The sequence below is a fragment of the Vanellus vanellus genome (genome assembly GCF_965231255.1).
Source record: "Vanellus vanellus genome assembly, chromosome: 13".
NCBI lineage: Eukaryota > Metazoa > Chordata > Aves > Charadriiformes > Charadriidae > Vanellus > Vanellus vanellus.
In genome coordinates this window covers 14,420,625-14,433,112 of record NC_138918.1, presented here as the reverse complement: position 1 = coordinate 14,433,112, position 12,488 = coordinate 14,420,625, and the positions used below count along the sequence as shown (strand labels likewise).

At 38.6% G+C, this 12,488-nt stretch overlaps 1 protein-coding gene across 5 annotated transcripts in view; it reads right to left on the bottom strand.

The window, feature by feature from the left end:
* Positions 1-12,488, bottom strand: part of GABRG2 (gamma-aminobutyric acid type A receptor subunit gamma2) — a gene marked incomplete at both ends in the record, with an annotated part of 71,872 nt that overhangs the window by 30,243 nt on the left and 29,141 nt on the right. For all 5 annotated transcript variants that reach the window (XM_082489770.1, XM_082489773.1, XM_082489771.1 and 2 more), the window contains 2 exons: positions 9,205-9,342; positions 10,034-10,116. In XM_082489770.1, coding sequence (XP_082345896.1) covers positions 9,205-9,342; positions 10,034-10,116 — 221 coding nt within the window. The remainder of the gene's footprint in view (positions 1-9,204; positions 9,343-10,033; positions 10,117-12,488) is intronic.

Below are 12,488 nucleotides of genomic sequence, written 5' to 3'. Positions count from 1 at the left end.
TTTTTTGAACACAAAATGTGTCTAGAAATGGAACATCGGTGAGGAAATGGACCATCAGTGCTATGCTGATCAATTTACAGGTTACTTAGAGATTACCTTGTGACCCTGCAGCTGAAAGGCTGAAGTGCTCAGGAACCCTCAAATTATCACAGGATTGTTTGAAGTTTAATTATTTAAACAGGACAATAAAACATTTGTTTACTTAAATCAATATTTTAAACATACTTATTCACTATGAAGAAAACTCTTCTAAAAATGTTTAATATTCAGTATTATTTTAATGCTAAAATAATAGTGAATATACATTGTTCTTTAACTACTAAGCCATTGTGTTGAATTCTTTTGAACCCAAGATTTCTCACCACAATTCATTGTAATTAGGTCTAGCTCCAGTTGCGAAGAGTGGAATGACAGTGATTTTGTCTTGTGATATTGGAACAGTTTCTGTAAAAGTCAATCAGTGGATGAGGTATGATGATCGCATTACTAAACAGGAATTAAAAAAGGGAGTTGGGATGTTAATATGGTTTGTGTCTCAAAGAGTCATCAGTACTTTTGAAAATACATTCATGGAGCGTTAGAGGCATCAGAAAAATTTGTATGGTTAGTTATTTGCAGGAAGGGCTATAAGACATAGAATCACTCTGTTAATTTGCTCATTTTAGCATAAAATTAAAAACATTCAAAATTATGGGTTTTATTTATTTTTAAATAATTTAAATTTCCTAAAAGCTCTAATTATTTTCTTGCTGTTAAATGAACAAATATTATTTCTTAAAACCACTGTTCTGTTATATCCACAAAACTGTATTTATTACAAAACCAATCTTGCCGTTAACGTCTGTACTTTTGCAATTACCCTGCGTTAGATTCAGTGGAATTGCTTATAAGATTCTGTGTTATCCCTTATTTTCTGGTTACTTGTATATTAAGCCTTTTTATCCCTACCTGACCTTTCTAAAGCTCAGTTTAAACGGTAGCCAGCCGTGCTTTCAGGTACGGCAAACCTTCAGAAAGACAAACTCAGAAAAAGAAACTTGACCCTCAGGAGTGTTTAATTGGGAAGTCAGGCGTTGAAACAGGTTTCAGGCCCCAACAACCTTTTTCTTCAGGGGCAGTCATGATTTTACTTTTCTGGCGTGACTCAGTTGGCGTTGATTCTAGGAAAAACTGAGAGTAAAAAAGGGCTGAATTACTGTCACTAGAATTTTAAGAAAGCCTTTAACCCTTCTCAAAAGATAAAAAATAATCATCAAAGAGTCTTTCAACTCTTTATATGATTAGTTAGAAGCAGGTGAACTTGAACGCCTAAACCTGAAGCTATACAGATAGAAACCATGACAGAAAAGTCAGCTTCTTTCAATCTGTAAGAATTTTAAACATACTGACTCTATGGGAATAGTGGGATTTGTTTTCCTGCCCATTAAACCATAAAGATCTAGCACGTCACTGTGTGAGAGAGAGGAAAGTTAAGGAGCCTTTGTGCTCCGGATGCTTTTTTGCATTAACACCAAAGTGGCGATGGCCCTTCAGTCCTCAGTCCCAGCTCCGTCACTCCTGCCGTGGCTTGGCGCTTCTCGCTGCTTACCATCAGGCTCTTTCCAAGGAGTCCTACAGCATCTAACAACATTACAGGAACTTTTCACATGGCTGCAGCTACACTTGCCACGTAAACTGGAAAGATCCTTTTTGCTATGGTCATAACTGAGCATGGAGCAGGAAAACAGGCCCAAACTAGCTATTGATTATATCTGTTACTTGCATCCACAGGCTCTCTTGTTGCTTATGTCGTTTGTTTTGAATTCCCTGCTCCTCGGCCTGTACTGTTAAGGTATATTCCTGCTGTCACAGGAATGGGACCATAGTGATTTCAAAAACAACTCAGGCCAGATGATGAACAGAGAGGTGTTTGGATGAATAAAGAAAGTGGGAAGGCAACTGTGCAGATTTTCTCAGGTCTGTTGGGCCGCTGCCAAGGCCTGAAGCAGCCAGTACAGAAGCCCCCCAAACGCAGTTGACTGGAGTCCTTCCCAGCCATTCTAGGAGAGGCCTCTGTCCTTCTTCTCTGTAATTCATTGTGCGGTTTCTCAGGAAGGCTTCAGCTTGTTCCGGTCATCTTGCCTGCCTTATGGGCAAGGATATAAGGATAAATGGTTCTAAGGTGTTCTGATTTTGCAGTTCTGAAAAAGTGCACGTACATAGGTCTTGGATGTCTGCGTGACAGGGAGGAGCCAAAGAGCCTGCTTACTGAATTAGTTCATTTATGCAGTCATGTGAATTCATCTAGAAATGCCCATTTGCCACACAATTAACCAACTTGGATGCGAAAATGTGGAGTATAAAACAGGTATGGGATGGAGGGAATTGTACTATATCTTTACTCTTTAAAGACATGATTCTGAAAAGTAGAGTGATTATTTTAAATGAACAAACTTTTCAATGGTTACAACTGTAACAAGCATTACTTAATTTGGTTTGATGGTTTGATGAATGACTGAACAGATATGAGTATCTGGATTATTTGAGAAAAGGTTGTTATTCACATTCGATAGAAGTTTGTTATTCATTATCCTTCAGGAAAATATGCAGGAGTAGTCACCTTAGACTGGTTTTATTCCCTGACAGCAATATCAAACTGTTGTAAGCTACCACTATAACAAAAATCCTCTTCCTGCTCACAGAATTGTCTGTAACCCTTCATAATGGTGGTATATGAAAGCTAAATAACTCAACTCCTCCTGTATTTTCTTTCAAATAATGATATGTTGGGTACAGTAATGTTAAACAGTGGTTCATGTGAGCTAAAGTAGGGGAGACTTTAAATGAACAAAAAAAAAAAGAATAATTTATAAGCAAAAATATTCCCTGGTTCTCTCTTTCTGGACAGGTGACAAGAATATTTATATTAGGGGTAAAATCTTATGGTATAGCTATTAAGATATTTTGGAGTTATCTTAAGAATATTAACTTGGAGCTCAGGATTTCCTTTGAAGCAGGAAACAGAAAAATGGGCCTTTCAGTCCATTGTGTCGGCCTACTGCTTTAAATGTTTCACTGTCCTACAGAGACAGTATTCTTTTAGCAAGTATTTTAAGGTAATACTTTAATATAGCTTTTCAAAAAACCAAGCATATTGAGATAAATACCCTCCTAAACCATAAAGAGAACAATAAAGATACACAGAACAATTTAATAATAGGCTGGGGTTTCTGAGTTAAAGCGTATGTCATCATTTGCTTCTCTGCAAAGTGGATACAAAGTACGTTTGGAAGGAGTTGGAAGGGACCTTAAAGATGATCTCATTCCAACCCCCCTGCCATGGGCAGGGACACCTCCTGCTAGACCGAGTTGCTCAAAGCCCCGTCTGGCCTGGCCTGAACACCTCCAGGGACGGGGCATCCTGCCTGCCTGCCAACAGTTCAATTCATTATAACAGCATTAAAATAAAGTATACAAGTCTGCAAATACATCCTCTTCCACAACGTAATAGCCTTGACCACGTTTTCCCTGACAAAACAGAAACCAGACCCAGATCTATTTATGTCGCTTAATAGATGCATAGCAAGATAAATATTTAATTACCAATTTGACACTGTTTATCAATTATGAGCCATACACTGTCTCTACTGCACAGCTCCGATTAGCTCTGTAAAACACAGAACAGGAAGAAAATAAAAAGGAATTTACACATACTGGCTCACCTGTCTTGTGGATCATGTGCAGCTTGTTGAATTGATATATATTGATTATTCTTATAATGCCTTTGTATCTAATTAAAAATTCAGGATGGACTCTGTGAATAAGCAATAGACAGTGTCTGGTCTAAAAAAGGTACTACCCAGTCACAGAAATGAACTGGGAATACTAGAAGCTGTATCTGTCCTGAATAATTACACATTCCCAAATTGTTTTGCATAGTACAGTATTTTGTACATTCAAAAACATTGGAATAGTGAGTAGAAATGCAGTTTATCTAGTAATTTTTATGCACTTCATAGAAACTTATTGATGGAAAGAATTTCAAGATGTAATTTAGTCCTTTCCTCATGATCTGAGGTGTGATTTCATAAAACCTCTGATTTTAGGGTTTCTACAGTCTCCCTAAACAGTATGTGCCAGTGCTGATTATTGTTATGGTTTAAAAATAGTATATGGGTCTTACTCCTTTGGTCACCAATTATATTTTCTTCCAGACTAGTTCCATACTTCCAAATATTTCCATAGGTCATGTTTTCTAAACCCTTTACTTATTACTCTCTCCTGCACTCCCCTGTTAAAAAGTTGCACTTAAAAGTGAGCTTTTTTTTTTTAATCAAGCAGAATGCAGCAACTGTTTGACATCGTTTTTTCACAGAGTGGAACAGTGAATATTTCTCCAAAGTTTACACGCAACACTCTGAGTAATGCTCCCCAGAAAAAGTGGGTTTTTTTTGCAATAGTATCATATTCTCTATCCTTGTGTGTTTGTGAACTGCTACAGCCCCCAGATTTTTTTTACACAACTACTGATCGTTTCATATTGGTACATTTGATTATTTCCTTCCTATAGTCTTTTATTCTTTATTTAAAGTAACTAATTACAAATTTTGTAATTTTCCTGTTGTCCTGTTCCCAAAGTACAGCGCACGTCCCTGATCGGTGTCATCCACTTCTGCTTTATATTTTGCAAATCTTATACTTCTGTATCACTTGTTGCACTGCAGTAACAATCAGTAAAATTAAAGTTTATCTTTCTTGCTAGTCAAATCTGAGCAGAGAGGGTTCTCTAGAAAAAATTCCTTGAAGTCCCTCCTAAGCAATAGACACCTTTTATTCTATAACGTGATTCTAGCCAAGCTCTATAATATTTTCATTGTGAGCTCAATCATCAGCATTTGCTGATGTGATTCACAAGTGGTGGGCTTGCTGGACTATTTTCTTACCTCCTTTGTTTCTTATTTTTAATCCACAGTGAATATAAAAGGTCAGAAATTAGATATAGACTAGTTCTTAAAGCAAAAAAGAACTGACATTCATTTGAATTAAATGTGTTGTGCAACGCTAAATGACAATATAGAGGATGGAAAAGTATGACCTGTGCTACAACCGTCATTATTTTATTTGTTTTATCATTGCTGCTTATTGTATGATACAACTCTTTTTCTTCTTGTGCTGTGTCCACTTTCTGCCACATTTGCCAGCTAGTTTTACATTTGTCCCGTGTATAGACAATATGGCTGATAAATCACACACCCTTTAATAACTAAAGATGTTGTAAATATAACATGAACTCTGAGCATGTCAGTAAAGCAACTGGCTTTGCTATGCAACCTCAGCATTATGTTTGAGATAGGATTTTGTAAATCTGATGTAAGGACTCTTTGTAAAGTGTACTCATGGCAACATCTATCCAACTTTCAGAAGTTGGAGAATTGTTATTCTCTAGGCTTTTCCATTAGTTCATCCCTTTTTTACTGGAGAACCTCACCACCATTCAGTGGATGGGGCCTTATACTATAAGCAAAAAGGTCACACAGAAGAATTTCTTAATAGTTTCTTAATAAGTGACCGAGATATGCACTGTTTGAGCAGTGATTATGAACATATTTCAGTAATACAATAGATCTTGAACCCATCTCAGTTTATAAGCGTGAGGTCAACTGTAGTAGTTTATATAACTCAGGTGATATTATGTCTTAACATGCACTTTACTGCAAATAATCTGAACTAAACCACTGCTGTTTACAAGCATTGGTTGTAGTGAAAAAGCAAAAAATATGTACAGGTAATATATTATTAAATGTACAGACTATTTAGTCATTTTAACAAAATATTCATAGGTCAGAAGGTTGGGAGTTAATTTTTCTTAACAGTCCCCCCCATTAATGGACAGTGGATTCCATTAGCTAAGCCATTTCTTATTGCTTGGTCTGTGACTTTTGAAGAAAATTAGTGTCACGTGTGAATGTTCAGTTTGGAGAGAAACAAGCTGGCAATTCAGGATGACTCACTTCAGAGAAACAGACAGGATGGTTTGTAATATTCCAGCTGCTTGTTTCTGCTGTTATCGTGATTTGCTAACTGATCGGGGACAGAATTCCGACATCTGGCATTTCAGTTAATCTTATATTTCTGCAGCGCATGCAAAGGAAGAGCAGAAGATAAATGTAGTCACTTCAGCAAGTCCGTCAGATCTTATGAAGCTTCCACTCAAACAATCCTTGTCCTTCTCTGCCTGTAACTCAGCCCAGATCTCAAATGCTCGGCTATGACAGAAAGAGAGGTAACAGAGTTTGTAACGAGCAAGTCTCAGCCATCCCGATTCTCTTCTCTGCTCCACTCACCAAGCAAGCATAGCCCTTGAGGACTAGAATGTGTTAGTCACCGAGAGGCATGAAGCTGGAAACAAGGGTTTGTTTTGAAATGGAGGAAATGCAGATACAGAAAGTTTACTCCACTTTCAAATGCCTTAACGCTACTCCCAGGCTCCTTCTGTTCTGTAACCGTTCAATCTCATATTCTCTAATTCCTCCTTCTTGTGTTCAGGTTTCTCTGGTTTCTGTTGTCATCTAAATTTAGTTTTGGGGAAGAGTTCTTGAAAGTATAGTATAGTCCTCTTTCTAACTTGTCAGTAGTCTTTCCTTTGCCTCCTCCACCGTACCTCAGCTCATATCCCCACTGAAGCATTGGCAGTAGGACCGTCAGCACTTTGTACCTAAATTCTATTATATGCAATTAGTTGCATAAAGTCTCAAGGCTTATTTTGGCTATATGGGCATTCAAACATTTGTACTGGTACAAACTCGTATTTGTACATTTCAGACTTGTTTATTCAGGCTGCATATGGGTTGCTAATAAATCTGTAAGCTTGGAATATTTTTCTTGTCTTTTCTTTTGGAGAAACTCTGTTGAAAATGTGTTCATGTAAGAGTAATTATAGGTAGGGTATGGATCTGGCAGAGGAATACTGGACTTAATGTAGCCCCCAGCATGCTAATAAGGCACTTAGGTAAGCAATGGACGGTCTTTAGGCTCTGCCAGCTTTAGCAAAATATTTGTAGGAGGTAGACCATATTTGTGACAATCCCTATTTTGTTTGGTTTTGGTTTTTTTCCAACCTTTTAATTATTTAGATACTGCACCTAGATCAAAATCAAATCTAATTTTCTTGCGTATCTGTGGTCATAAAAACAAAAGGAAGAAAGAAAATCAAGCATAAGATAACTGCAGCAAAAGAAATATACACGCAGGACATTTTTCCAAGTGTTTATACTCAGCAGGTCTTTGAAAGCAGCTCAGCAGGCTGAGTAGCTTTCATGAGCATTTCTTCTTAGGAGTCGAGTGATGCCTAGAGTGACTCTTTGCTGCTTTAAAGTGTATGCTAGCTGCTAATTACTTTTTTTTTAAAGCAAGTTAAAAGGGCTGGTGTGTGTCGTCATATTAAAAACTGCTGATGCAACATTATGGTAGTACGCCAGGTGGGTACTACGAGCTTGAATGGCTATCCCCTGACAAAAAGGAAAGGTTTTCTTTGCATGGGAAAGTATATTTTGCTTTCTGTGTTTTACTGTTTGTTTCCCAGTGTGGACTTTCTTCATATTAGCAGAACATTAGAGAATCCTTTTGATTCACCAGTGCAAGATGCGCTGAATCAGTGGATCTGAAGCTTGTAGCATGTTAAGATTTTATTACTTTCCATCTCTGGCCAAGAAAAAAAATTATTAGAGAACGGCTTAAGCAGAAAAGGAGAAAGAAAAAGTGCAAATAAAACAGACTTGAATTAAGGCAGAAATAAAGTTAGTTTTGAACCTGGGCAGGATGAGACCTTAGACCACACTTGGGTACGCTGCTGCCTTTTGTGCTGAGGTGAGATGTATCGCTGTTTATTTTTGCTTTGAGAGCAATTCCACCGTGTCGTGTGTAATGGTGGTTATTAGCAGCTGTGGCTTGCACACATGCTGCTCTCTTGTCCTCTTTTGCACCTTTATTTTTATTTTCCTGGGAGAATGAGAAAGGTCAAATGCTTTCTTGAATAGCTGACTAAATATCTTCCTTGGCTAAAATGGCAGAAGATGCTAGAAGGCAAATGTGGCTACAGCTGGGAGGCTTCGTTCCATTTTTGTCCTGCTCGTAAGACCAAACATGTCATTGGTGCTTAATGTCCAGTGATTCAGGAGCTGGAACTTAGAATTCAGCCTCAACCTCTTTGTTTGCACGCCAGTGGAATGCACAGCAGGCTCCTCTCAACTCTAGTGTATCTCACTCTCCTTTTGCATATAACAGCAATGCTGACCTCTTAGAACTAAAATGGATGGGGGGTATTTCTGAAGTCAGAATTAACACAGACGTCTGAATTTGAATCAATATATTTGCCAGAACCATAAGATAAGGTAAAAATCAAAAGCAACCCGAAGAGAAAAACTGCTTTCATTTCACAGTTCTTTTTGAAAGTAAGAAATCAAAGACAAGGGATCTCATGCACGTACAAGAATATTAATATGCAATTCCTCTTTACATCCTTTCTCATATTCACTGGTTTTCTTTCCACTGAGAAATAGAACAATATATATGTGTATATATAAAAGAATGTATTTTCCTGCTTAGTTAGTAGGGTTAAAATTGCTATTTATATTATATGCTGAGTACTTCCTCATTTATAATTTTAAATTCCATTACTTGTTTCCAAGGAGATAGAAATATTCAGGAAAATCATCTGAGGCTCTGATTTGTAAGGTTCTCTTTACTGAGAGTGGAAAGTGCCCTGTTTTAAAGAATGAAATAAACGGAGGTGCTGTAGTAAGAAGTTGGGACTTTGAATTTAATTTCTGTGCAGGCCTACTTTCTGCTTCTGGAAGTTGGAACGCGACTGTATAATATTCAATTCAGTATCAGATTATCGTTTAGTGGCTCAGCTGTGCTGCTTTGTACACTGAAGCAGGGGAGGAAATGCCCTCACCCAAACCCACTTTGTAGTAGTGTCTTTCTCCTGACAGCTCTAGATATTTCTTGGAGTACAAGAACGGACAGTAGACAACAACTCATTTTTCTTCCTGTGAGGAGCTCTTCAGAAATACTAAAGCCTGGATGGTTCCATAGGTATTTAGAAGTCTGTGATTGTTTAGTGAAGTGCTAATGCTAAGTTCTAAGCAGAGATATCTTTTTTTTTTTTCTTTCTGTTAATAAAATCCTAAATGAATCTGAAGGTAAATAGACCAGTTGTCTTACCTGAAGTAGTCTTCACCACCTCAGTTGTATTTCTTAATCCTGTAAAGGAGAACTGGTAAAGCCTCCAGGACCTGGTGTCCCCCACTTCCACTGAGCTGCGCTTCCATTGGTAAATGATCTCTTCTCTTGGGTAGCCATCTTATTGCAACGGAAAATACAGAATTCTTTGTTTCATAGTGATTGCTAGGATTTTAGTGTACTTTGGGGAGTAAAAATACTATTTTCTATTTCTAGAAAAACTGGAGAAGCATATTGCAAGTAAATTATAGATATGTTTTTCTTGTTACTTAGCAGCACCTTCTATTTAATGTTGCATTTTATTTTATTTATTATAAATTAAAATAGTGCTTGAGATAAACTTTTCAAAAATTAGTTTTCCACTTTTGTGGACCCAATAGAATGCAATTTTCCCCATCCTTTAATTGTGCCCTGCAGCTGGACCAGGAACTCACACCTTGACCTGACTGCAAAATGTCAAACTCTGGACTCCAACTATTGCAATAGTAAAACACGCATGTGCAGAAAGTATCAGGCCTTGATACTTTGATGCTGAAAGTAAAAATTTCTGCTGTTATGCCAAGATAGAAGCATAAATTAATCTCGTAGGTCCCAGAAATTGTATCAATTTTTATATAGCATACCTCAGTTACATTTGTGAATATATATGATTCGTGTACTTGAAAATAAGGTCAAGATAAAACTGAAAACCATTGGACTATGGTTCTACGTAAAAACATAACCCTCACTGACTCTAAGTATGTAAATATAAATTTATAATAAGTAGTTCAATGGGGGTCAGAAAAGGGATATTTCTAAGCATGTTACTTACAGCTTGAAAATTCCAGGGGGCAGGAATGGGCATCCATTGGGAAGTTGTGTAACTGGAGCTGACACTCAGCATCGATTGTCAGCCTGAGGAGAAAGAGATCACGATATACAGAACGCACTTGAGAAGTTTTTCCTGAAAGTTACATCATGGCAAGTAAAACGAGATTCTTACTAGTGTGGAACCTGGCTATGGAATCTGCAAATATATAATAAATATATATACAAAGCAAAAGTAAACTATTGACGTGTATGTATCAATTTGGATATTCCAAGCATAGGAAAACATTGTGGTTACTGATAAGCAGTGTTTCTTTTTTGGTTACATAGGCCCTGATCATCTTTCTGTGTAATTGAATAAGGTATTAAAGTTCTGTTGCTATGCATCTGAAATGGCAGCGTTACTCATGACTGGCAAACCCACAAGTAGTTATACAGGTCATCTCATGAGCAGTGACAAACCTCTGTGTCACAACAAGCCATAATGCACTAGGGAAATGTATTTTATGTGACAAAAATGCTATTTCAGAAATGATGGATGGGAGTCCAAATTTAGACATCTGCATCCAAGACAGCCATCTAGACTTCCTTCATAGCTAGTGGAAAGGAGCTCTGAGGATATACTTCATTTCATACAAAAAAGGGCATTTAAATTAAATCAGGAGAAAAATGAACCGAAAGGTGTTTCTCTCCACTGAGTATGGGGAGAGTCTCCATGGTGTCGGTGCTATAGATCAGGCAGAGACGTGTACTTTTAAAAATCCAAAATTTGATGAGTTGTATCCCCTGATGAGCCTGCTAAAAACTCTACCATTTTTAACTGAGTCCCTTAATTGCTGCTAGCATATACGTAGCCCTGGCCCTGCCATGAGCAGCATGATACTTGGACTTTGGAAAGGAGAGAGGAGGTGGGGGGAGAGAGGGAAAAAAAAAGAGCTGAGTGATGCTTATTTGTTCCGTGAGTCTCTAGGAAAGCTGTATGTTTATGGTCTTTGCTGATTCCTGGGTGTCCAAATGAGCAACCCAGTGAACTGGGTTTGTCTCCAGACTCCTGCGTGTCAGTGCGGCATGCAAATGACTCCCTGAGTCTCACGCTGTGGGAGGCGGAGGGATGCTGTGACCACTAGCCACCAAGTTAATGAAGTCAAGAGGCAACTCCTCTGCGTTAGGGATTTAGGAACAAATCTAACTTCCTTTGAAACTAAGGGAAGTTCTCTTTGACACAGAAGGAGAGTTGATTCTGTGTGCTAATATTATTGCTCTTTCTTTCTCTTCTCATTTCCATCATCTTCAGTTTCATTTCAAAATAATCATAATATGGATCCAAAGAATGATTAAGTTCTTTCTTTGATATTGCCTTCCCTCTGGTAAATTTATTTAATGCTGTTTGATAGGCTCAGATTTACTGCTGGTTTCTATTTGTTTTCTCTTGTGGAGTTTGAGTAGATTTCATTCCCTAGCACAAAGCACAATCCAGGCTTTGAATATCTCTGAGCATGGAGCTTTCTGGACAACCTCTTCCGCTGTTTGACAATTTTCACAGTAAAAAAGTTTCTTCTTATGTTTAAACAGAATTTTCTGTTCTTCAGTTTGCGCCCAGTGCCTCCTGTCCTATAACTGTATACCACTGAGGAGATTATGTCTCTGCCTTCTTTACCCCCACCCACATTACACACATCGATAAGACCTCCCAAGCCTTCTCTTCTCTAGGCTGAACAGTCCCAGCTCCCTCAGCCTCTCCCTGCCCATCAGACTCTCCCAGCCCTTCAGCATCTTAGTGGGCCTTCACTGCCTTTGCTCCAGTAAGCTCATATCCCTTTTGTACTGGGAGCCTAGCGCTGGACACAGCACTCCAGGTGTGTCTCGTTAGTACTGGGCAGAGGAGAAGGATCATCTCCATTGACCTGCTGACTTCCTGATGCACTCCAGGATGCTGTTTGCCTTTGCTTCAAGGGCACTTTGCTGGCTCATGGCAAACGTCCACCAGGATCCCCATGCCTTTTTCGGCAAGGTGCTTTTCAGCTTGTTGGCACCCACCCTGTACTGATGCATGGGGTTATTCCTCCCCTGGTTCAGGACAACATTTTCCTTTGTTGAACTCCATGAGATTCCTCTTGGCTCATTTGTCCAGCATATTGGAGTCCCTCTGAGTGGTAGCACAACCCTATGATATACCAATCACTCCTCTCAGTTTTGTATTATCTGCAGACGTGCTGAGGGTGCGCTCTGTCCCATTGTCCAGGTCATTAATGAAGATGTGAAGATGTTAAACTGTATTGGCCTAGTACAAAATTGGGGAGTACACCACAAGTGACTGCTGTCCAGTTGGCCTTCATGCCACTGATCCCAACCCTTTGAGCCTGGCAGTTCAGGCATATTCAGTCCACCTCAATGTCCACCTATTTAGCCCGTACCGGATCCTCCTCCACCAAAGGAGGAGCTTTCCTTGCTCCGCTTTC